Raw genomic sequence first — 24,105 nt, forward strand, 5'->3', positions numbered from 1 at the left:
TGAGTGCAGAAGGATAATCATTGGGTTAGCTGGCATTAGTTCATCTGGGAAGGTTTCTCTTACTGTTAGGATTTGCCTCCAATAGGACTTCAGAATCTAATACCCAGTCATAAGCTCAGATCTGAGTTGTTCCATCTAAAAGAAGTCAAGGTAGAAGAGTTTCTAACTTCAAACTAACCTGAAGTCTGAAGAGTGGGTGAAATCACAGCTCAGTTGGCTAAAATCAAACTAAAGGCAATTATCTGTGGGCTGGAGCTTGGCAGTATGAGGAAACTAACCTAGTCCTGATGGCTGGATTACTAATAGAGTAACATGAGTTCCATCTTCTGCTTGTTGTGGGCCATGCTTGTTTTATTAGAACTGTCATGGCTTTGGTTTCTGAATAATTGTGGGAATTTCTGAAATTATTGTGGGAATAAACTTAGGACTCTGTGGCCTCCCACAGGACCAGAAGAGGGAAAAACCAGCATGGGTGGGGGCAGAGATCCCAGCTGCCTTGTCAATAACAGAGGCTTTTCTTTTTTTAAATATATATATTAATTTTCTCTCAAAGCAAACTGAGAGGTAAACGTTTGCCTCTCAGTTCACCTGAGCTATGGTCTGGCCAGCAGTGGGGTGCTGGCCTAGCACTGCTGCTGGGGCTGCCTCCTGCAGAGCGGGGGCAAGACTTGGGGGCTGCTGCTGGCCTTTGTCTTTGGGAGGCTTCTCACTTCTCAAAACTCATCTTCACGTGGCCTTAACAAAGGTGCCAGCATAAGTATTTGTGTAACCATGGCAACTAAGAGGCAGGAGCAGAGAATGGTAAAAAAAAAGAAAGAAGGAAAAAGAAAAAAATAAGTTGTATTTTAACTTGGAGTGTTCCCCAGTCTTTTCAGTGGATGGTCCCCCAAGACTGTGTGCACTGGCCCATCTGCGAGAGCCATGCACAGGCAGAAATGAGCAGTGGGCAGGTGTGGGTTGTGTCATTGCTTTCAGCAATGGTGCTCCTCAACTTCACTCTCCAAGTGCCTGAGATTCCTGGAATGTGTTTCACCTTTCCCAATATTTTCTACAGCTTGTCTCACCTTGGTTGGAAATGAAACCCGCCTCCCCAGGTTGCTTCTGGAACCAATAGAAAATGAAAAGATGGTACATTCCATCCTGAAGAAGGCAGAGAAGATGAAATGGATCACATGCCAGAGGGACCTCTTCCCATGTATTAGTCATAGAGAAGCAGCTTAGCTGCTTGGCTAGATGAACTCTTTTAAATCTTTAAACTGTTACTGTTGCCTGCAGCACTTAGCCGAAGTTGTGCATGATGTCTTGTTGTTCCAAGTGCAGTTACAGCTATTTACTAAAACCACGTGTCCCCCAAGAATGATGAAAGACTTAGTCTTTCGACCCAGTTCCAGCATTACAAATCAAACATGCTGTAAACAGCATGTTTAATAATCTAATAGAAACCATCATCACTTACTGTTTTGGGGTGGTTTTTTTCAGTTCAAATTTCAGGGCCATGAAGACGATCACAGGGCTGGAGCTGGAGCACCTCTCCTGTGACGAAGGGTTGATGGAGTTGAGCTTGTTTAGCTTGGAAAAGAGAAAGGCTCCAAGGAGTCCTTCCTGTGGCCTTCCTGTACTTGAAGGGAGTGTATAACACAGTCTGATGGTGATGAGACAAGAGGGGATGGCTTTAAAATAAAAGAGGGGAGATTTAGGTTAGATATCAGGTACCTAAATCTGGTTAGATTTAGGAAGATATCATTTTTACTCAGGGATGATGAGGTGCTGGAATGGGTTGCCTAGAAAGCTGTGATGTCCTATCAGCAGAGGCATTCAGGGCCATAGATAGGGTTCTGTGCAGCCTGATATTGTGGATGGCAACCAGCCCATGGCAGTGGGGTTGGAATTGGATGGTCTTTAAGCTCCCCTCCAATCTAAGCCATTCTATGATTCTATTATTTTATTATTCATCTGTTAAGATGAAATGCTATAGATTTTTGTGCTCTTTGTATTGTGCTCTGCCTGTTTATTTGCACATACTCTATGCCTGTATTGTCTTTTCCCTTCTACAGCAGTAATTCACAAGTCACCCTAGCTATTTAAGTGCATGTTTTACCTTCTAAGCCCATATTTCACACAGAAAACAGGAGATTTTAACACTGATGTTACATTAAAGCCGTAAGCCAGTGACAGGCAGAAAGACAAATCAAATAAATAGGCTTCCTTTACACTTTGGCCTGTGTAAGCACTGTCTGGGCACATCATCCAGCCTGTGCCCCCATTACATGATGGACATGGCTTCATTTGGGTATGTGGTGGCATACCTTGAGGGCATGGCTTGAGGTACACAGGGACTTGGGGAATACCCAGCAGACAGCCCTCAGGCATCTCCATAAGGTGTTGTGTGGCCTGCCTGCGTAGGACACCAAGTACCATTGTCATATTATGGCATATAATCTGCAGCTGAAGTTGTCTTGCAGAAAATATCATTAAAATATTTCATCTTTTTAGCTGGTATTTGGAAAATTGATTAATTTTGAAATAAAAAACAGCCCTGTCCCTAAAAAGCAAGCTATAATGTCAGACCAGATAGCTGGGCTGCCTTTGCTTTCACAGCCCACCCTTACCAAACTATTCCCTGTGTTCCACCTGTGGTTGAAAGGAGCTGCTCCAGGGTTTAGCACCTGTGTTTCTACACACACCTTTTAACAAAGATCTTTGCAGTTTACTAATGGGTAACCTTATTACACTGAGAGGAAAGAGGGTACTGGATTGAAAGCCATACTCCAAAGGTAGAATCTTGCCTGGACTAATTTTATGGTACTAGAAAATTTCCTTAACTTCCCTTTCTGAATTTTTGTCAGTTTTCAGAGGTCGGTTTATTTCACAAGCATATTGTGAATGTTCAGATGATCTCTAGGAAGCCTGGAGCTTCTGGAAGGCTCCTACTGTACTAGTTGGGCTAACTCCTGTGGATATCCTGCCTGTCCTGTTCTGAATGGTCAGGGTGTTGTCTTTATGGTTACTGCTGGCTGGCTGGGAGCAGATGCCGCCAGGTGTTAAGTGTTGTGGTGTAGTGTTTGGATATATAACAAACAGCCAAACCTGGTTTTCCAGTAGAGTGAAAAATGGGGGAAACCATTTCCAAATGGGTAGGATAATTAAAGGGACAGGAACTTGTAAGCACTGGTTACAAACCAGCACTTATGTCTGTACTCTGTAAGAGTCTCTTTTTCCTTTTTTTCTCCTCTCAGTTGACAGATGCTTAGTTTTCCTCAACTATTTCCTTAAAATTCAGGTAAATTAAACACCTTCCTTACCAGCTGTAGTCTGCCAAGTCATACTGTAAGATCAGCACTCTAGGTAAGCAAGGCAGCCGAGGCTCAGTCCGCAGGAGGAGCAACAAAGCAAACTGGTGTCAAGTAGGTGAACCCAGCTAGAAGAAATAGAAATTGTTCAGCTTTGTGTAGTACCGCAGGGCAATCTTTCAGGCGAATAACTTATGTCATCCAATGTTATGTGTATTTTAGTGCTCGCTTAATGATGGCCTAATATTTCAAACAAAATACAAGTTCTGTAATGAGATACCTTGTTTCTAGCAGGATGTTATTAGGATACCAGCTACAGTGATCTAATGAGATTGACCTTCATTCCATAAGAAATTGCTCTCCTCCAGAAACTATTTTTAATGGCCGTCATGATTTATGCAAAGGGATCTATAGCAATAGCTTTAATTTGGGGCGAATAAATGATTCGAGTAATTATAAATTATAAGAAAATGACAAGTTACTTTAAGGTGCTGCTAAATTTTTACCGCGTTATGCATCAGTTGAGTACAACACAGTGAAGATCTCCTATGGCGTTGTTCTCTCTGCATGGAGCAAAATAAATGAGTGCAGCTCGTAATGGGTAGAAGAAAAAAAGCCGTGTAATTGCTAACACCGAGTGCGTGCTAGCAGCTCGCAGGCTTTCACCTTCAGGGTATGTCGCTCCCTGGAGTGCCATTTGCTGCCATCTACTGGACGTCTCTAACAAATTCAAGGAGACTCGAACCAGCGCTCCGATTTCCGTTCACCTTCTGATGTTCAGAGCTCTAGTGCAAGTGACTTCTAACGTCTATAGTAACGAGAACCCCTGTTTTAGAGGGGGATGAAAAAGAGGAATCTACAGTCTGAATATCTGTGCTGATTGTTTTAAGATGCTCGGTTAATAAAGCAGGATTGTCACAGCACTGCAGAGGAAAGATGCCGAAGAGACAGAGTGTGTCAGTGTTATACTAACAGTGGATAAGAATACTTTGCTATTCTGTAGCTATTCTAATCTGAAAAACCTAAGGCCCTTGCTAGCATATCTTTTAAAGATTTCTTTTAGTACATGAAAGTCCTTTATTAACTCTTTTGTTTAAGGGAAGGCCTCAAAAAAAAAAACAACAAAAAAGAAGTATTTCCTCAAAGACCACATATGTTCCCACGTTAAGACTAAGGACTTTAAAATCTATATGTGCAGCACCATTTGGTGGCTTCTAAACCAATGGGATCCCAAAGTGGGGATTTATGGACCTTGCTGCATTGTAGAGGTGAGTCAGCCAGTATCCCCCAGCAGACGTTGGCTCTCCTTGCCATGTACAACTTCCTCACCAATGCAGAAACACACCTTCATTCCCATTCCCAGGCTGTGGCCTTTGCAGTGTTATTTGTGACGATGAACAGGATAATCTGCTTGTGGTTGAGGCTTCTCCCTCATGTCCTACTATCCGAACATGCTTTCCTTGTGGTATCCATCAAGGGATGCTCCACTGAACAGATGAACTGGGTAATCCATTTGTAACCATCATCCCTAGGTGTCTTCACTGTGGATATACAGACTTTGTGCAGTCTAATCATGGACCCCAAGAGGTTTCAGTTTTCTAGTAAGCAAAGAGCAACTAAAAAGATCTGGAACTCAGCTCTCCAGTGTGTTACACCACTGTTGATTCCAGCAAAGTTCTCTTTCATCTTAAACCCAACGTAATTGATGGCTATTTTATGTTTTTAACTCAGAAAGCCTCTATATCAGAATTCCTCAGGCAATCACCTCAGCTGCTGTGGATCTCTGTATTACTTACAGAAGTTTCCATAGCATAAAATAAAACATATCTCCTTTGATTCAGACAGAAAGTACATTTTTTTTCCCCCATAGAATTGCCTATGGACTTGGAAACATCGTTGTATGTCCATCTCTAGGTAAAGCCTATGGGGTTATTCCACAAGCAGTCATTACTGCAGGTGAGAAGCAGTAGGGTGCCAGCAGTTCACCTGTTCTGCTGAAGCAAACAGGTGCATATATATTAGAACACAAGGGATCTTTCTTCTCTTTTCTCTTGGCAGTTGGAGTACGGTGCTCCCAGCAACCTGAGAGGTGCAAAAGAACAGGAATCTCAATGCTATTTTCTCAAGGAAAACAAGCGTTCCCTTTAACCCACATGCAGGGATAGCGGAACCTTTGGTGTGAGGGAGCCCTTTGCTGGTCTCTGCTCGGACAGCTTTGCCAGGGATCTGCAGCCTTTTATTGCAAGCTTCTGACTGATGAGGCCTTATAGTTAAGTAATTTAACTCCCTAGGGGTTCCTAGGCTCATTACCATCTTGTTTTACCATCTGAGACATTCACCACATACCTAAGAATATGTTACATCTGTTCCTTTCATATTCTTTGTCTGCATTCCACAAACGGGGCTCTGAGGCATTTGGAATTGGCGCAGCTTTGTGGCCTCCTGTGGAACTCTAAATCTACATTCGGTCCCCTAAATACAAAAAGAAGCACTTTGTAAAATGCACACCTCCACCCAAAGTGCAGCCACGTTTTGCATCTGCACTGCCAGGCCAGAGATCTGCTGTGTGCACGACGGGGATTTCTCTGCAGCTGGAGGCCAATGAGTTGCATACTGAACTTGGCTCCTTTTCCTGACTGTAACTCCAATCGATTTTTCAAATCAACAGGGAAACATCACTCTGTTTGATATAAGATGCAGCTGCATTTACCAGAAGAAAGGCCTTTTCCAGAGCTGTAAAGCACTGCAGAGGCTGGCTGAGCACTGCTCGGGTGGGCAGCGTGGCAGCTGTGTGCTTCAGAAGGCTCTGTGCAGTTAGTGCCTGCGTTCTCTAAGTGACCTATTTGAGCAGAAAGGAGAACTGTTCTGAATAAGGGCAGCTATTTTGAACTTAGGATGTTTTGGAGAGAGGGGGAAACAGTGAAGGATAGAATTAGGTCACAACTTCAGGATGCCAAGATTTTCCTCTTGATTTGCTGATTGCTTTTGTAAGGCAGGCTCTCGCATGTAGCCATACTGGAAGGAATAATCTTTTCTCTGCACACATTAAGCCAGAGTACAAAAGAAATTCAAGTCATCAAAAATTCCAATTTCTACGTTTCTGGGAGAGAGAACGGCTAAAAGGACAACCCAATTTTCTCAGCTGTGTAATTAGCACTGACTGTCAGGAGGTAATAAACAATCAATTGAAGTCAGCTGAAGCATTTCTCAAGAGCAGTTCAGCATCTCACTGGAATGCAGTGCAACACAAGCACTCCTGTGATGGACTCAGGGCAGGAACAGCAATGGGATTGTTGATGATTAGAAGGATAAGTAGGATCACAGAGGCCACTTTTAAAGCTGTGGAGATCAGTTCAGTCTAGACAACGCTCTGAGCCCAGCGACTGCTCACTTCATAGAGCAAGCTTGAAGTATTAATCTCCTGTGCTACTTAGAACTGGTAAATGCATCTAAGTTAGAAACTAGTCAAGTGTTACCGTATCATACCCTCCATTACAACACGTTGGGAAGTGTGGAAAAATACAATTATTAACACTCAGACTTAATAACTGGAAGACCGTATTACATTTGCCTGCAACCACAGTGTGACTTTGCTTTCAGAAGCTCTGCGCACCCATGTCTCCTATTCTCTCTATCACAGCAATTGTGTATGCAGATGGGTGTGAGCTAACAAATAGAGCATCAGAAATCCAGCCTAGCTGTATGAAATAAGCAATTAGCAGTGACCTTGTGGCTGTTAGTCAGATAGGATCTGTTCTATTACATTATATCCCCCTTCAAAATTGCTATGGATTTTTTAGCGCTTATCTAAGTAGATTGGGGATAAGGCCTGCTTTCCAGAAGCAGTTCAAACAAGCTGCTCTTCCTTCCTTTTGAGGGGATAGCATAAATTCACAACCCTGCCACTGTCTTCTTTTGGCAACTGGGAGATGTAGGAAATATTGCCATCAGGTGTTCCTAATTTAATTCAATCCCTCGTTAAGTTGAGCTCTCCTGTAATTCAGTCTCAGCCTCCAGACCTAAATCACTCATATTAAAAGTAACACGATGGCCACCCTTCCTTTTAATCAGCGTTGACTGCTTTAGGCAGGTATTTCCAGATAATCTGATTACAAAACCACAACGAGCTGGCACTTCGTTAATAACCGATCAGAAAAAAACTGGGAAAGAATCAAAGGAGAAAAGGAAAAGAGTAAAAGGAAAAGGCAGCCTTGCAAACACTTGCAACGTTAGAGGAAATATTATGGAAGGTTTGTTTTGCCAGTGATTGCTATTGGCACGAGCCTCAAAGATGCGCCACCATGGGTGACAGGTTTGGCCCAGCAGGGAGAGTATTGACAGAATTCCAAGAAGAATGAGGTCTATGGTAAATTTAACGTCATTTCCTCTTCGACTTATTTAAACTTACTAATAAGATCTATAGGCTATATGCTTAGCAGCGTAAGCTGGCGTAACTCCACTGAACTCTGGCTGCATCTTTTCCAGCCTGCTGTTTCTGTAAATGCAGGCAGAAACCTGCCTGCCTGGTAGCCCACAAGAACAGTGACTCTTCTTGTCCAGTGTGTTCTGGGGCTTGTGAGCTACCAGACTTTTGCCTCTGTGTGTGAAGCCACTTCTTTGTTCAGCTGGTAGGAGAATCAAAGCACTTTCCATCATTCATGGGATGTTCGGTGTATCGGCTGCATCTGTGATTCAGCTCTGTTAAAGTTCTCCTCCATCGGGGGACATGCCTGGATGGATGAGGGCGGACTGCCTTGGCACAGCAGGTTCTGTTGAGGATGAGCTGATGGATTTCTGGCACACTCCTGGCACAAGGCACACTGAGTAACGTGGAGCAGCTCTGCAGCTGCTTCATACCAGCTCACAGGGAAGTCACCAGTCACACTTACTGGCCAGTTCTCTGATCTCCTGGGCTGACTTATCTCATAAGGCCCTCAGCTCTCTGGAGCCTGAGAGCTGCCAGACGTAGGGCTGCCAGCTCTGACTGTGTTTGACAGAAGCTGACACAAATATACTTTAAGGGGACTGTGATGCATCTTTCTTATTTCTTAAAATACCACCTTGAAAACGTTTCTAAAGTAGGTAGCTTATTGTCTGCTGTCTTTTCTGTATAACTTTGCAATACCATTGGAATGACAGCCCTTCTTGTCAGCCAACAGCTCCAGAGGAGACTGGGACTGGCTATTTTCCACCCACCTCCCCTGTGTCTGCTCCTGAATGATCAGGCTGAATGGAGCCCATGGTCTGCTGCTCAGCAGATGGCATGTTTCCAGTGCATCGGTACTGGAACAGTACCCAGCACAGTATGAAGGAACCCAAGCTGTTAGGAGTCTGCCTTTTGACTAAAGCAGAAGAAAAAGCTTTGACAATTTGCTATTTTGCAAGTTACTCAGTAGGAAATAAATGGTTTACAAGGTGTTGTTCTGCTGTGTTCCAGTATGCCCTCATTCTCTGCCTATGTTCCCAGAGCTCTTACTGAGCTCCGTTTTAGTTGGTAATGAAAGATACCATATTCTGTCACAGAAGGGACCGTGCTCCTCTTGGGAGTAACAGAAATGGCATGTGCTAACCACACAAAGACTCTGAAGCTTGCAGTAGACTGCTTAAAGCCATCAGGGTAATAATGCAGTAGATTAGGAAGCCCGTAGACTGATGCACACATTTCTAATGGTGTGCCAAAGGAGTCAAACTCTGGACTCGTACTGATGTTAACGAGGCCCTTTTTCCATTGCCTCCTTGTAAGTCAGGCTGTTTGGTAGTGCTGGGGTCCAAGCAGGAGGAATGCTCCAAGGCTCCTGCAGTACACAGGCACTGACACTGCACCGGGAGAGAGAAGGCTGTGAAGTGGTAGAGAACACAAAGTTCTAGTCTAAACCTGGATGCTTATTTAGGCTGAAATGGATGTCAGAGCAGCTTGGTCTGCTAGTCCAGTGCTATAGCTTTGAATTCCTTTCTTTTTAGAGGCTTTGTAATCTTGTTATCGTCTTGTTCAAGCAGCCATTATTAAAATTGATGAAGTTGATTTGTAATTCTATAAAAATCTTTAGAGATAGATGGAAATGGATGGAGGCTCCCAAGTCACAGAGGACAGTTATGAATCAGTGGTGAAGAGCATGCAAGTAGATACAGTAGATGCTTAAGAACTCTCGCATCCTTTTCCCCTTCAGCACAACACTCACACTGTATTCCTACGTTACTTCTAGTGACGGAAAAAAAGAAAACCTTCTTAATCACAGAGAGCAAAAATTCTGTAACAAGTATTAATCCTTTAGAGTACAAATCCTTTAGAGAAGACAGACAACTGTGTCCAAAACCCAGTCTAAGTAAAATGTTTCCAATTCTGTTTTGCAGGAGGAAGCGATTAATCACAAAGTGAGATATTTTCAAGACGAGCACAAATTGCAGGAGATTGTAAAAGACTCCAGATGGACTTGAATGATTTGGAAATGCAGATGAGAACAGCAAAGGAAATGTTGAGGTGAATAAACACAGGCTAATCCCCATCACTGACAAATAAATGACACCGTCTAGTGTGAACATCTAGAATTTCCAAAAGCCAAGGCTGTGAGCTTAGAGATGTCGACCCGGGACAAGCAAACAGGGCGCTGATGGGCTCGAGGTAAGATGGATTCTGACCTTTGTACAGAATGCCCGCATCCTTACTTGTGTTCCTTCAGCTTGTGCCGTACCAGCTGAAAAACACACAGACCAAAACCATCTCACAGCTGTGAGGAGGGTAGGGCTGGAGGGTAGGACTGCAGGCTGAGGTTATTGTGGAGTGAGATGTTGGAGTCTGAGATGCGTGGAGGGAAGTGCTTCAGGCCACAAGGAAATGATTTGAATGATTCATTGCTACAAAAGTGGCTGGAATGGCGAAGCTCTGGGTTTTATGGACCAGTGGATGGTATTATAACAGTTAGAATTAGTGCAATAAAAAAACCTGTCATGTGGTATCCCGGAACATCATCTGATATCTTGTTGCTCCTTGTCTCAAGCCTAAGCAAACCTTTGTGACAGCAGCATCAGCAATAGCGTCTGCACAAACATAAATGCATGACCTCGAGTCATGCAGTGCATAAACCTCACTTCAGTAATAAAATGGAGAGAGCTTGGTAGGAAACTTGCTCTCCTGGACAGCAGAAGCTGTATAACTAGCTCCACAGGTTACAGGGCATTCTTCTTTAGATGGCTGAGATAGTGGCTGTATGTGGGCAGACTACTGGCCCATCTCCAGCAGTGACTCGATATCAATGTAGTGCCTGTGTAGGTACTCAGATGATTTTATTATCTATCTTGATGCAATTCTCCATTTTCTTTAGAACTTTTATGTCCTTTTGCATTTTGGTTTGCATTCTGCAAAGCTAATAGTTTGCTTCTTACAGATAAACTATTGGAAAACAAAACAAACAAAACACCCAACTTTCTTTTTCTTAATCTTCTGCTGTTCATTGCAGTTAATCTAGATCATTACGAGTCCAATGAAACAGGGAAAAAAAACCAACAGGATCTGACATTAATACCTATAATTAGGTCTGCCCCTGGGGCATTTGTCTTTAAATGGCAGCGTGCTGCAAAGCAGAGGAGTATGGGCTCTGCCCAGCCCCAAGGTGCCAAGTCAGGTGCCTCAGAAAGCAGCAGAACAGATCAGGGTACAGTAGAATAGAATAACAGTTCAGTTATAAGGTGCCTTGAGAGATCACCTTGTCCAACTGATTGACCAATTCAAGGCAAACCAAAAGATAAAGCATATTATTAAGGGCATTATCCAAATGCTTCTTGAACACTACCCAGCATGGAGAATCAATCACTTTGCTAGGAAACCCATTCCAGTGTTCAACCACCTTCATGGTATATATTTTCCCAACACTTACCATAAAGCTCCTCTGGCGCAGCTCTGCTCCATTCCCACAAGCCCTATCCTTGGTTACCAAGGAAGACTAGACCAGCTCTGCCCTCTCCACTTCTCCTCCCCAGGAAGCTGTAGTGAACAGCTGGACACTTTCAGGACCTTAACATCCTCTTCATGTGCAGCCCAGATCTACATGCAGTAGTGAAGGTGAAGCTGCACCAATGGTGGGAAATCACCTTTTTTGACTGGCTATCTGTGCTGTGTTTGATGCACCCTAACGTGGTTTGCCTTTTAGGCTGCCAGGGCACACTGCTGGCTCATACCTGCTGTTGACCAGCCAGATTCCTCTTTGCTGACTGCTCTCCAGCCACTCGTCTCCCAGTCTGTACCTGTGCCTGGCATTACTCCAACCCAGGTGCAGAACCTGGCATTTACCTTTGCTGAACTTCATGGCGCTGATGACTGCGCAGTGCTCAGACCTATCTGGATCCCTCTGCCTCAGGTGATGCCGGCGGCACGGCACATTCCAGCATCTATAAGACACCACACAACTGCCTGAGACAGCAGCTTCACATTTGTTGAACAGGGACTATGATAAGACTGGCTGGTACTGAAAAAACAACAACCAGACAGTGGTACATATCTTTGCAATGAGCTCCTCGCTCCCATTCCTCACCTTTTTGGAGTACAAAATGTAGTAGAGGGTTTTGTGGCTTTACCTTAAATAACTGTCAGTTACTTCCAGTAGCTGTATGTCCTGATTCTGCCAGCTGCAATGTGACAAACTAACACCCTGCTGACAGTAAAACAAACAGGTCTTGTAAGTGTGTGTGATGCAACAGTTAAGATGCTGTCAGATAACGTTCACTGGCTGTGGTTTTGTTCCCTGATTTAATACTCCTAAATCTGTTCCACAGTCCCACAGCTGCTCTCCCAGTGGTCACCAATGTCTTGTTTTCCAGACAATAAACACCATCCTCACTTGGCTTGTGTTCGCATCTGAAAGAGATGAACTGATAGCAAGAAACCCACCTCCATCCTCCATCCATAATCTGACCCTGTTTAGCTGAGTACGTGGCACTTTGTTCAGCTGAAGAGGGATTATTCTGGCAAAGCCAAAATAGGTTGGGCTGTTAAAGATGTCGCATATTTACTCACATCTCTGCAGTCTGCCAGCTTTGTACTTTCCGAAGCACAAGGACTGCAGCTTCTGCTGGTTCTGAAAGGCTCTGAAACAGTGTCTGAGGAATGGGTGTGAAAGGCACACAGCAGTTAGAGCAGGCTAATTCTGATCCCACCGAAATGGATGACATTACCTGTACAAAGCCAGCGGAGCTCTGGCAAGAACTGAGCCCTCAGGATGTTGGGTTGTTCTGAATACTTACAAGCAGTGTGATTGTCATGCAGAACCACAGCACTGCTCCGATGTATCTGTGCTATGCTAATAAATTAGCATCTGCAGCTACCATTGCTGCTTATCAGGGCCGGGTACCAAATTGAGCTGTTTCATCTCACTGCTGCTGAAGTGTCTGCACGAGCACGGAAGATACGTATGATCCCATCTGCTTTTCACAGGCCCTGCATCAGGCTGTATGCTTCAAGGTAACAGATCAGACACAAAATGAATTCCACCGCAGGCAAGTGCCTTGAAGGCATCCTACACGGTCACAGAATACAAACATTTCCCTGAGAGCCATTTTACTCCTTCCCATCGGGTCAGCTGAGCCCTGTCCATGCCACAGAAATTGCTAACTTCGGCTCAGCCTTTTTAGTGACAATGGTCTCCCCAGTGTGGACACGTGCTGTGTCCATTGCAATTAACATGTCAGGTCACCTCCCTTCCAAGACAGTGGTTTGATCATCATCAGCTGCTGGTAGGGTTTCTTTGTGATCTGCTGCTGCAACTGGTCCGGATGCAGCGATGCCAGCAGCATGGTGGCTGTGCTGGGAGCAGGGATCCCAGCCCCACTGCAGCACAGCCCAAGGCACCGGGTGCTGCTCATCACCTGAAGCTGCATTGCCAGCACTCACTCCTATCTGCTGCTGCCCACCAGCCAGCGTTGCGTGGAGCACAATCTTTTTCTCAGCTCGCCTCGTTCATTTTCCTCAGCAACACGAATTCTAAGCTACCTGCCTAGAAGGAAAATGAGAGAAGGTGACGTTTGCTGGAGTGTAATAAAACTAGTTTATTTACACAGTAACATGAATGCCACAGAGTACACAGCAAAGTACCACAGCAAACCAGAGTGTAACCGCCCCTGATCACAAAGGAAGGCTTGAAGTTTATATACTTATATAAAAACGTGTACATGTTGATATGAAGCACCAGATAAAGCAACGCAACCAGGAATTCCAAGTACAAATCACCCACAAGAATGGAGTTCAAGAAAAACAAATCCCTTCATTCCAGGGATTTGAAAGAAATCTCGCTTATAAAAGACGATCCATTTTGGAACCCCCAATTTAAAAATAGTTTCCCCCCCTTTCTATTAAAGAGCAGAACACACTGTCAGATGCTCAGCATAACCAAGTTTGAAAAGAAAAAAACCCAAGGATTTCAAGTGCAAAACCTTCCAATCCCAACAAGCCAAACGATAAAGAAACAGAGGCCCGAGCCAGTTTTGAAGAGGTGTTACTTAGGAAACAACCGTATTCAAACCTACCCAACCTTAAGTATATATTATATACACAATATATAATATATTTTCAGATTAAAGGGGGCAAAGAATACTTTTGGGATACAAAAACCCATGTACATACATACATACATACATATAAATGTGCCTGCACACACTCATACATATTTATGTATATACGTGAACGTATATTTCTTCCACATTAAAAAAAATAAATTCCAGGTTCTCATAAATCCCTGAACTTTTCCCCTTGGGTTTATGGAGAAGGAAATCTTCATAATCTGAAGTACGATCCAAATCCTCACATTCTGTAGAGTGGGAATACGCTTATGTACAGGTATGCCGAGTGTTTCATTCCTGACTGGTGACTCTGCTTGACCTGAAAGCATTCTGTGGTTCCCAACTAAATGCTGAGTGGAGCACCAAGGAGGCTTACAGGGAATTACTGAGATTACATTCTCTGCCTGCTCAAAACCACCATCCTTCTAACACTGCACCCAGGTGAACAGCAAAATCCATAGGAACACCTACCAGGATTTCTTCTGAAAAGCATTTTCTTTGTGTTCCTTAATGTGTTTGGGATCCAGATGATCATTTACAGGGTATCTCCACAGGTCCATTATTATAGGCATTAAAAACCCGAGTTCTTCCCCAATTTGATGTTACGTCACTGCATAACCGCATCACCATCACGTTCCTGTGCCGTGCCCCGAGGGGCTCTTTGTGCTGTAGGTTTTACAGGAGCTATAGCATTGAGCAATGGTCATGCACTGCCTGCACAGAGATACACGTTTTAGCTCTTGTTTGGAGTAAAGAGGAAAGGAAATTGCATTGAATGGTCTGATTCAGTTACCATCGTAACCCTTAGAAATGCTGCGACTGATTTAAATAAAACCAGAACTCTTTAATTTACATTTCCACATGAATTTGTTATTACAAACAAAATATATTAACTTCAGTGGGGTTTCTCAGCACAAGAGCTGGGAAACAGATACATCTTAATTCAGCAGCAAACACTATTTCTATATGCTAAAGTTACGGCCCTACGGTGCAAAGCCGCTGAATCAATTCTCTAAGTGGTCGATTGCTAACACACATCTGATTGATTTAAATAATATCTTTTCCTGTTCTGTTGGAACTCCTCTGTGTTAAAACGTCAAAATGATCCATTCATACCTTGTGGGGGCTGCTGGGATGCGTGGAGCACACAGCATTTAAGGTGGAGTGTTTAAGTAAATGCTGGGTGTTCCTGTGCAGGCCAGCAACAAAGCATCCTAGCTTAAGCTGTTGGTTTCATCACGACTGAATACTGAAGAGAGACCAGGCCTCTGTATTGGACACTGCTGAGGCTCTAAAATAAGATTCCGGATTCCCTCACTCCTGAAAATTTCTAGGTAAGGTTTTGCTGATAGACCCTGTTTATATTCACCTGGTTATGACCGTATCAGATCTGAGGAATAAATAATTCCAATGTAAGAAAGACAGAACAAACCCACCCTCCGTAACACCTCAAGGAGGATGCTTCTCAGAAGCCCTCTTGGTGTACATTTCATCCACAGAGCGTGGTGTGCAGCACATCCACTACTGCCCTGGGGACCAGCACACCTTACCTTCACTGCTCCTTCCAACCTAACGCAGCTCCTCATCTCCCAGAGCTGAGCTTGTGCAGCAGATTGTCAAAGCATTAGGCTTGTTTCGATGCAGCTGTCAGTCTAACCAACCAATTGGCTCGTCCTGTTCTCCCTGTGCAGATGCGGCTCCAGACCTGAAAGCTCACAGTTTTGGTTGTTAACCAGGTTTCTGCTGTACTACAAGCAACTCAGAGGAACTGGTTCACCTAACTGCAACTTCAGAAGCAGATCTTGTTGGATAGGTCAACTGTACAAAGTACGGCAATTAATTCATTCATTCATTAATCTCTCCTGCATCTTAACGTGGGCAGTATCATTTATTGGGCTATTACAAGAAGAATCAGATTTCCACCAACTGACGGGCTTCGTTTTAGTTTTTGGACAAGGCACTAAATGTTGTGAATCCAATCACTGCGCCCTCTCTGTAACATTGGAGAGGGTTTTAATGGCTCTAATGAGATCGGAAACCACTCATGATAGTTCCTCAAGCAAGCACGTGATTTTCCAGAAGTCAGCTCCACTGGAAAAAAATTCTTTAGAGTTTATGATAAAAATATCTGAATGACAGCTTTTATTAATAGAAAAATATATATTTACAATCAATACTGTTATCTGAGATTTGCAGCTCTTCCTATTTCTTGAGCTCAACTGAAAGTGCGACTGCTTAAAAAAATTCAAGATCTGTGCACGTATCCGTGTGAGTTAAAGCATGCACAGCCAGGGGTTTTGTTCCTGCCATACACAGGATCTCAACTGCAAACAGAAGGGGTTTTTTTCCTTTTGCTTCGCAATTATGCTGTAGCATTCTTAGGGTCTGTTTACAATCAGTGTAATGCATACATTCTCGGATATTTATGAGGCAATATCTGTTGCCAGGACGAAGGACCACCACGAACATCGCCATCACCAGCATCAGAGTTATGGGCACACCTGCAAAGTCAGCCTCAAGCTCCCCAAAGGGAAACCTCAGGCCAGATCGTGTTTGACTTCTCTAAGGAAAAACACACACAACATTACAAATTGCTAAAGTTTACCCAGTGCTGCACAAGAAGGGATGGGTAGTGAACATCTATCCATGCTCATTATACTGCAGAGTTAAAGTGAGTATTGGTTCGTCACAAAAAATACAAACAGAAAGTAAGATAGCTAGAGATACAAAGGCTTCGGACCAGCTGCATTAGATACGTTTGCTTGTAAAACATTCAAAATTCAACTTTGCATGTGCGTGTTGACATGAAAGTGACTCTGAAAACATGGAAACCTGCTGGCTTCAAGGAACGAGCCCCCTGCAATGACAAGTGGTCCAAGAACTGCTCCAGCAGCCTACATGAGCTGGGTGGAAGTTATGTGCACGCAGGCACCGTGAAACAAACACAAACCAGACCACAGAGAACACAAAGGCCTACTCTCAGCTCAGCACTGCGACTAACAGCTAGCAGATAGGATGCACATGGCTTGTCATGCTCGGTGTATGTAAGCTGTGAGGGCGCTGCCCTCCTGTCTCCAGGTAAAGCAGGGCTGCACCCAACGTGCGTGTGACTCTTTGTAAAGGTCCTTCTACAAGCTGCTTGGCAGTAGTATAGAAACTTTCTTTCCTGATGTAGCGAAGCACCTCAGCTACATACATTGCACTTGGGCTTTTAAAGCACAGTCTTTTTTTTCCCCATCAATGCCGCCATCCTTACCTTCTTGCCAAGAAAAGAAAGAAAAAATACATATCATGTGAAAATATATTACCCTTCTCCATGCCTGATCCTTCACTGATACAGCTGAATCAAACACGGGAATAATCATCAGAAGTTTCAGAAAGTCTTGAGAGAGGTCACAGAGACTGTCTACCTACTACAGCACAATCAATGTAGGCTTCCACAGCACTCAGCTTAGCTCTGAGAGATGCCCCAGAAGAGTAACACAGAAGTTTCACCCCCTCCAAGTGAATGGTGTGGATCCAGAGCTAGTTTTGCTGACCTTAAGCCTGCAGGACTGTTTGTTCCGTTTCCACGCATCCGGTCCAAGCATGCATGCGCTGTATAAAGTGGCTATTTGTTTCAAGGCTGAAGTGAATTCATTCCTCACAGTTTTAACAATTCAAATGAAACATCCATCCATAAAAGGAACACATGGATAGCTGCATTTATGTGCCAGGAAAAGTTAAGGAAGGGGCTGCAGATCTAGCATCCGGTAAAGGCTGGTGTGTAAAGTGAACACTGTAACATACAGCTATACAAAATACATACAAGAATTGCACATAGATCCATAGAAGAGAAGCACAGGCTCATAACTAGGGCTGTCTGCTTTCCATCTCCTGGGTTAGAATATTCAGCATCACCTGTTCCTCCACATCCAAACGAGTTCTTCAGGGCGATTCGGGGAGCAATTCAGAGCCTCGCAATACTGAGCAAACACATCGTCTGTTCCACGGCTGAGGTTCTGCAGGAAACAGCCACTGTGTCGGGGGAGGAAGCCAGCAGCCGTCTCTAAAAATGCAAAGCTCCTTCAGGTTGAATTTTTTTCAGATTCTGCTTCTTGTTCTCAGTAATTCCTGCTCCAGTCCCAGCCCCGGCCTGCAGTGATCTCTGAGCTCTTCTGCCAACGTGCCATTTTCAGGGTGCTGTCTATAACAACACGAGCACACGCTGCTTACAGCAGACAAGAGAAGTGCAGCCAAACACCGCTGCGGGAAAAACGGATCACGGTGCTGTTAGTTGTGGCTGCCAAACGTAACAGCTCCCTCGATAATTAACCAACGCTGTTTTTGCCCCTTGTTTTTACCCTTCAGAGAATCGTGTCTGCAGTAAAAGTGTCTCCATGTGGCCTGTTAGCTACACACAGACGAGCTCTAAACACTTCTATCTCCTGCCAACATGCCAGCAGAGCCAATTGCAGTCCCACTTTGCAATATGGCACAAGCGACAAGAGCAAACCAAAATAAAACAGAAGAGGTGGCTGTTATTTTCAACCCCAATTCATAGCAGTGATTGTCAGAGAAGATTATACATGGCCTGTCCGTTTCAAGTCAGGCTTTAGTGCCTTTTGCGATGGAAGGGGAATTTCAATTGCCCACCATGTGTTGTATTTTCGTGGTATAAATGTGGTTATAGCTACAGTATATCAGCCGTCCAGACTGGTGAGAATCAAGCAGGGGAAATAGGATAGACTAAGTGTGCATATTCTGCTTTTTAATGCAGAGGTCTTAAGCCAAGGATAGCAGTCCAATTAAGGCAACGCTGCTGAAATCAAGGATGAGATTAGAAAGGACGTGAGTAGGCAGCGTGTCAGACGGAGAGGAGGGAAGAGAACAAAGCACAGACGCTTACTGCCTGCTGACATGGGTGCAGTCAGCAGGACGACCTCATCTGCAAGGAAGAAAGAAGGCATAAAACATAAGAGAAAGAGGAGAATCCATTTGGTTCAGACCAAAGGAGAGTCCAGTCCAGCTGTGGGGGACCGGGTGAGAAGAAATTCTGCATGGGATGTGGAATGAAAGCGGTGGGGCAAGGTGGGTCATCCATCTTCCATTTACAACTAATCCATCTCTGCTAACGGTCACTGCTATTCACAACCATTGCTACATACAGAAATGGCAGAAACTACCCAGAAGAGGAGGGCAATTTGCTTACTGCAGTTATAGAAATAGTGGTATCGAAGTTTGCTCTCCTTTTCATCCAGATATCTATCTAGTTACAAAGCGTCTGATCCAAATGCAGTCGTATGTATGAAATGAATCCCCAAGAGGCCTGGCAAGAAAGCAAAGTTCAGTCATACTGGGTACAGGAGGGAATCTCTCCACTTAGAACCTATTTGCTCAGAGTTGCTGGCTTTGACATCTAGGCCTTTTCTTATACACTTGTTCAAAGTGTGAGCCCTACGGCAGGCTGGAGTGAGGGCTGGGCTGGAGGTGCTTTGTACAAAGCAGCAGGTCTTATAAACTAGTGCCGCTGCATGATTCTCACAATGCGATGAAGCGAGTCTACAGTCGCGAAAGCCAGATACTGACAACAAAGCCAGTCTTCCAGAATCACTCCGCAGTCCCTGTCAAAGGATTTCTCTGCAAACTTTATCATCAGCAGCGTCCTTTTGATGTCCAGCCAGTTCTGAAGTACAGCATCTTTCCGGGCTGGGTTAGAAGATGTTCTTAGAGTGTGGAACAAGTCCTCACGTGGACCCCAAAGCAAACACTGAAGGATTCCCTTGGCTTCTGATATCAGGATCCTCTCGGAGGGGTTGGGATTCAGCAAGCAGCTGGCAAGTTGTTGAAGCCCTTGAGAGTAGAGGGAGCGGCAAGGGATCTTGGGGAGATCAGCATGAGTGTATTCCTTCTCCTTCAGCTCTGGATTCTCATCGAAGGGGTTGGGTAAGTGCAGCATTTCGTAGATAAGGATGCCAGTCTGAAATTCATCGCACTTTTTGTACTGGGTCGCAGTGATGATTTCTGGAGCCAGGCGGGACTGATCCCGCAGGACCTCGGGATCTACCATATGACTCTTCTGCTTGGCCTGTGAGAAATTGCTCACTATTAACCTGGCTGGGCAAGCGGAGCTGGGACTGGGCTCCACGGACTCAGAGCTCAGAGGGCTGCCTCCTGGTCTAGAATGAACCAGCAGCAGGTTCTCTAGCCGCAGATCACAGTGTGTGATGTGGTAGGGTTTCAGGTGCTCCAGGCCCAAACACAGCTGTAAAAGGAGAAGACAGACCTGCCTCTCATATAAATCTGGGCTTTTGGCGTGGCGAGGAGCGGACTCTCGCACAAAATCAGCCACTGTTAAGTACGGCACCTCTCGTGTGATGACTACAACACGGCTGCGTGGCTTGCTGATGGTCCCCTGGTTACTTGAGCTGTCCTTTTGAGAAGCCTCTGTGTTGCAAGGAGTCCCTCCGTCCTTTTGCTCAGGTTCTTGTTCTTCTTGCTCTTCTTCCACCTCTGGTGCATCGCTGTCCTCCCACGGAAGGAGACGAACCGGCACTTCAGCAAGGAAATGGCCACAGTCCTGTTGGATGTTAAAGTTGATTGCCAGACTCTGCCGGATTGACAGGCTGTGATAATACTGCTGGGACTCCTTAGCTTTGCTCTTACAAATCTGGGGGAAGAAAATAAACACAACAGATAAAACTATCCATTTGTACATTCTATATCCTTTAGGTAATGCGTCGACAGCCTGGTGCTATATACAAGGACTGAAACACTTTGTACTGAATTGACCTTGGCACATGAATGTGTTGCACTGGATCGGATCTGTAGCTGCAGATCAATATGTGCAAGCAGCTCACCCCGTGCATGTAATATTGCCTGGAAAATAACAGTCCAGGCATGTTGTGCTTCCAGTCAGAACAGCAGCTGATACACGGTAACTTTGCAGTGAAACCTACAAGACAGTCAGTTGTTTATCCATATAATTTCATTTCCTTTTCTTCCCTCAGCTTTGTATGAAGCTTGAGCAACAACAACAAAATAATAGCAATAACATTTATGAATAAATATGCATAGAATATCCGAACATCAGACGACTGCATGACTCAGCGTGGCATAACAAGTTACCACCTATCAGCTGAGCTAAATTACTGGATGCATGCTCTTTGCCCACTGTAATTGGAAGCTGAGATCCTACACGCTAACACACATCAGCTCTTCAGTCAGGTGTGTGTGGGGGGGTGGAGAGATTTGCTGTGGCTCAGCAGACTCATTAGAAAATGGTACCTTAACTGCTTTCAATCATTTGTCAGCATCCTGAGCACACTCTTACATTTTGCTCTATTAAACTATATCTCATTGCCGCCCAGAAAGATCTTGATATGTACACGATCACCGTAATTATCCTCATTAATTGCGTGCACTGTCATAACAACTGGAAGCTGCAATCTCCTTCTGACAGCCGCTGGACCACCTCTGTTATGGTCTCTGTTCTAAGGCAGAACTCATCAAAGCTGCAGTTCAACAGACTCATCTGTGTTGAGTGCTGCACGTTAATCACAGTTCTGCTAACTTCGCTGAGGCTGTTCAGAGCCTGTAAGTGCACGTTTTAACCTTTACAAGGTTGGAGCTGTTTATGTTGCCAGCTGGATCATCCCTATGAAATGCCTTCCCACGCCTACTTACAGCACCCTGGAAGGGAGATGTCCTCTATCTACCTCCCCTCATTCTGTTTCCCCTGCTTTTCAATTCTGTTTGACTTTGAATCAATCTGATTGTCCTATCCTAACTGATACCGAAATCGATTGATTGCCATCATTTAACTTTTACACTCAGGAAGAAGCAACTGCTCTGCGTTTGGAAAACAGCCAGCCCTCATCACTCTTACCATTATTCCTAACCTTGTGCTTCTTGTTGCTCTTTTCTGGCTTCTCTTCCATTTAAGACATCTCCCGCACCAAGGAGAACAGAACACACAATAATAATCACTGCTATCCCTCCCAGGGTGAAAAAGTTACCGATTCCACTGTTAGTGTTGTGCAAAAAAACCCTTCACATCACTGCCAATTATAGAGTCAGGATCACTGTTATCCCACAGATGCCCAACAATGACAGCTTTTGGATACTTCTCTTTTTGCCCTTGTTCAATACATGTGAACGTACGGGCACATGAACAAGCATCCTGTATCTACTGAAACAAGAAAGCTGAGATCTGATTAGAGAGATGCATTTCCTGCCTCTTGCTTTTTGTTTACAAACAACGCGGTGTGAGAAGCGGAAAAAGCAGCTGCTTTACTTAAGGCTGATTAAATTGGTGACTCCACAACCACCGATATTGGTACTCTAGATGTTCTGTAATGGACAAACGGGAACAGAAAGTTAAGCTGTCCAGAAACAGCGCTACAGACTGCAGAATGAATCAGACGCCTGCCTGAATTCATAAGACAGTGCGTAAAAGAAAGACCAGCAGCAATGTGATGTGCTTTTAAGTGTCTGATTACTCTCCATTCTCCTGCTGAAATACAGATGCACGACTCCAGGTAAGTATTGGGTTTCAGACTGCAGCTTCTCACTGTGTTAATACCTTACTAGAATTCACCCAAATGCGCTGCAAGCAGTGCACACAAACAGCATTTTCCTATTGATCGGTCCCAAGTCAGCTGATAGAATGAAATTTCACTTACTGGCTTTCAGCAGACCAAATGGAATCAGAAAACAATAAGAGCTAAGAAACTTTTTGCGCCGCTTTGTTATTTTCTGTGTTGCACTTTACACTCCAAACTCTATATTCCAAATTTGCAATGGAGCAGTGAATGCTGGCCTTTAATGCCATTGATGTATAATAACATGAGCCTTTGTGTTTTGTATGGGAACAACCCCAGCATCACCTGCAACTATAATCTGAATGACTTAGAGATTTAAAGTTTGCAAAGTAAACAAAGCAAAGTAAGTTAGGCAAGCAAAACCTACACTTACCTTTGAAAACATTTAGGGGACAAGTTGTGAAACCCAATGGACTCATTAACAAGTATTTTAGGCTGTTTGTGATGAATTGCAAAAGAAGCTGATACAGGGCTTTGCTGCTGGGGATGGTCACTGCTATCTCAAAACTGTGAGTTAAAATCCAACCCGATTTTCTTTGTGGGATTCTTAAAGATCTGTCTGTCCCAGCCACCTATTGTTAAAAACATGTATGAAGAAATCCTGTTGCTTTTTCTAAGCTCTGAAGAAAGAGGTTGGCTTGAGTTTGGCGAGTCTTATTTCTAATGCTGATAATGGGCTGGTTGTTCAAAAGGTGAAGCAATGTTAGTAAAAAGCCCTTCCTTATGATGCAAGAAAGCAGTGAGATGAAAGAAGAGAGATACGAGTATGAAGGAATGGGAATTTTCCACCTCTCTTTTTGCTGGTATCACAGAACCTCAGGAGGGCTTCAGTTGTAAGGGAGCTCAAGGATCTCCGAGTTCTGACCATCACCCCCCTGCTGCAGCCTGAGCTACCAACAGCTGGATCAAGTTAGACAGATCAAGGCTGCCCAGAGGGCCCCATCCAACCTGGCCTTGAACACCCCCACAGATGGGGCACGCACAGCCCCTCTGGGCAGCCTGTGCCAGCACTATACCACACTCTCAGTGAAAAACTTACCCTGACGTCTAATCAAAACCTCCCCAACTGGGCATAGAGCCACTGACCACAACCCTCCGGCTGTACCCTTCAAATCCACCTCTCTCCAATTCAGAGATAAGGATGTGGTGGGAGACCATGACAAGGACCCTGCAGAAATCCACACAGATGACACCGGTTGCCTTCCCTTTGTTCACTGATGGTGTCACTCCTTCCTGGAAGGCCACCAGATAGGTCAGGTATGATCTGCCCTTGGTAAAGCTGTGCTGGCTATCTCAGATCACCTGTGTGCCTTGATAAGTCTTCCAGGAGAATCTGTTCCATGATCTTCCCAAGTACAGTTGTGAGGCTCACCAGTCTGTAGCTCCCCAGCTCCCCATCCTTCCCCTTCTTATAAATGGGAGTGATGTTTCCCCTTTTTCAGTCATGGGGGATTTCACCTGACAGCCACAGCTTGGAAAGCAGCTCAGTAACCACACCAGCCAGCTCCCTTAGGACCCTGGGATGGATGTGGTCTGGCCCCATAGACTTGTATACATTCAGTCTCATGAGGTGATCTCTGACTTGATATGTATGTATTGTTCTTCAGTACATCCACAGGAACCAAGCTTTGGTCATGCTTATTTGGACAGGACAAAGTTCTCTGTATCCTGCCAGTTCAATATTCTTG

General features: G+C 44.5%; 1 protein-coding gene across 5 annotated transcripts in view; it reads right to left on the reverse strand.

The window, feature by feature from the left end:
* Positions 1-13,309: 13,309 nt before the first annotated feature.
* The window catches only part of PEAK1 (pseudopodium enriched atypical kinase 1), an 86,606-nt gene continuing 75,810 nt past the window's right edge, over positions 13,310-24,105 (reverse strand). For all 5 annotated transcript variants that reach the window (XM_072345081.1, XM_072345078.1, XM_072345082.1 and 2 more), the window contains one exon: positions 13,310-20,484. In XM_072345081.1, the coding sequence (XP_072201182.1) occupies positions 19,336-20,484 (1,149 nt within the window). In that variant the 3' untranslated portion in view covers positions 13,310-19,335. The remainder of the gene's footprint in view (positions 20,485-24,105) is intronic.

The sequence above is a fragment of the Excalfactoria chinensis genome, chromosome 10, assembly GCF_039878825.1.
Source record: "Excalfactoria chinensis isolate bCotChi1 chromosome 10, bCotChi1.hap2, whole genome shotgun sequence".
In the NCBI taxonomy this organism is placed as follows: Eukaryota; Metazoa; Chordata; class Aves; order Galliformes; family Phasianidae; genus Excalfactoria; species Excalfactoria chinensis.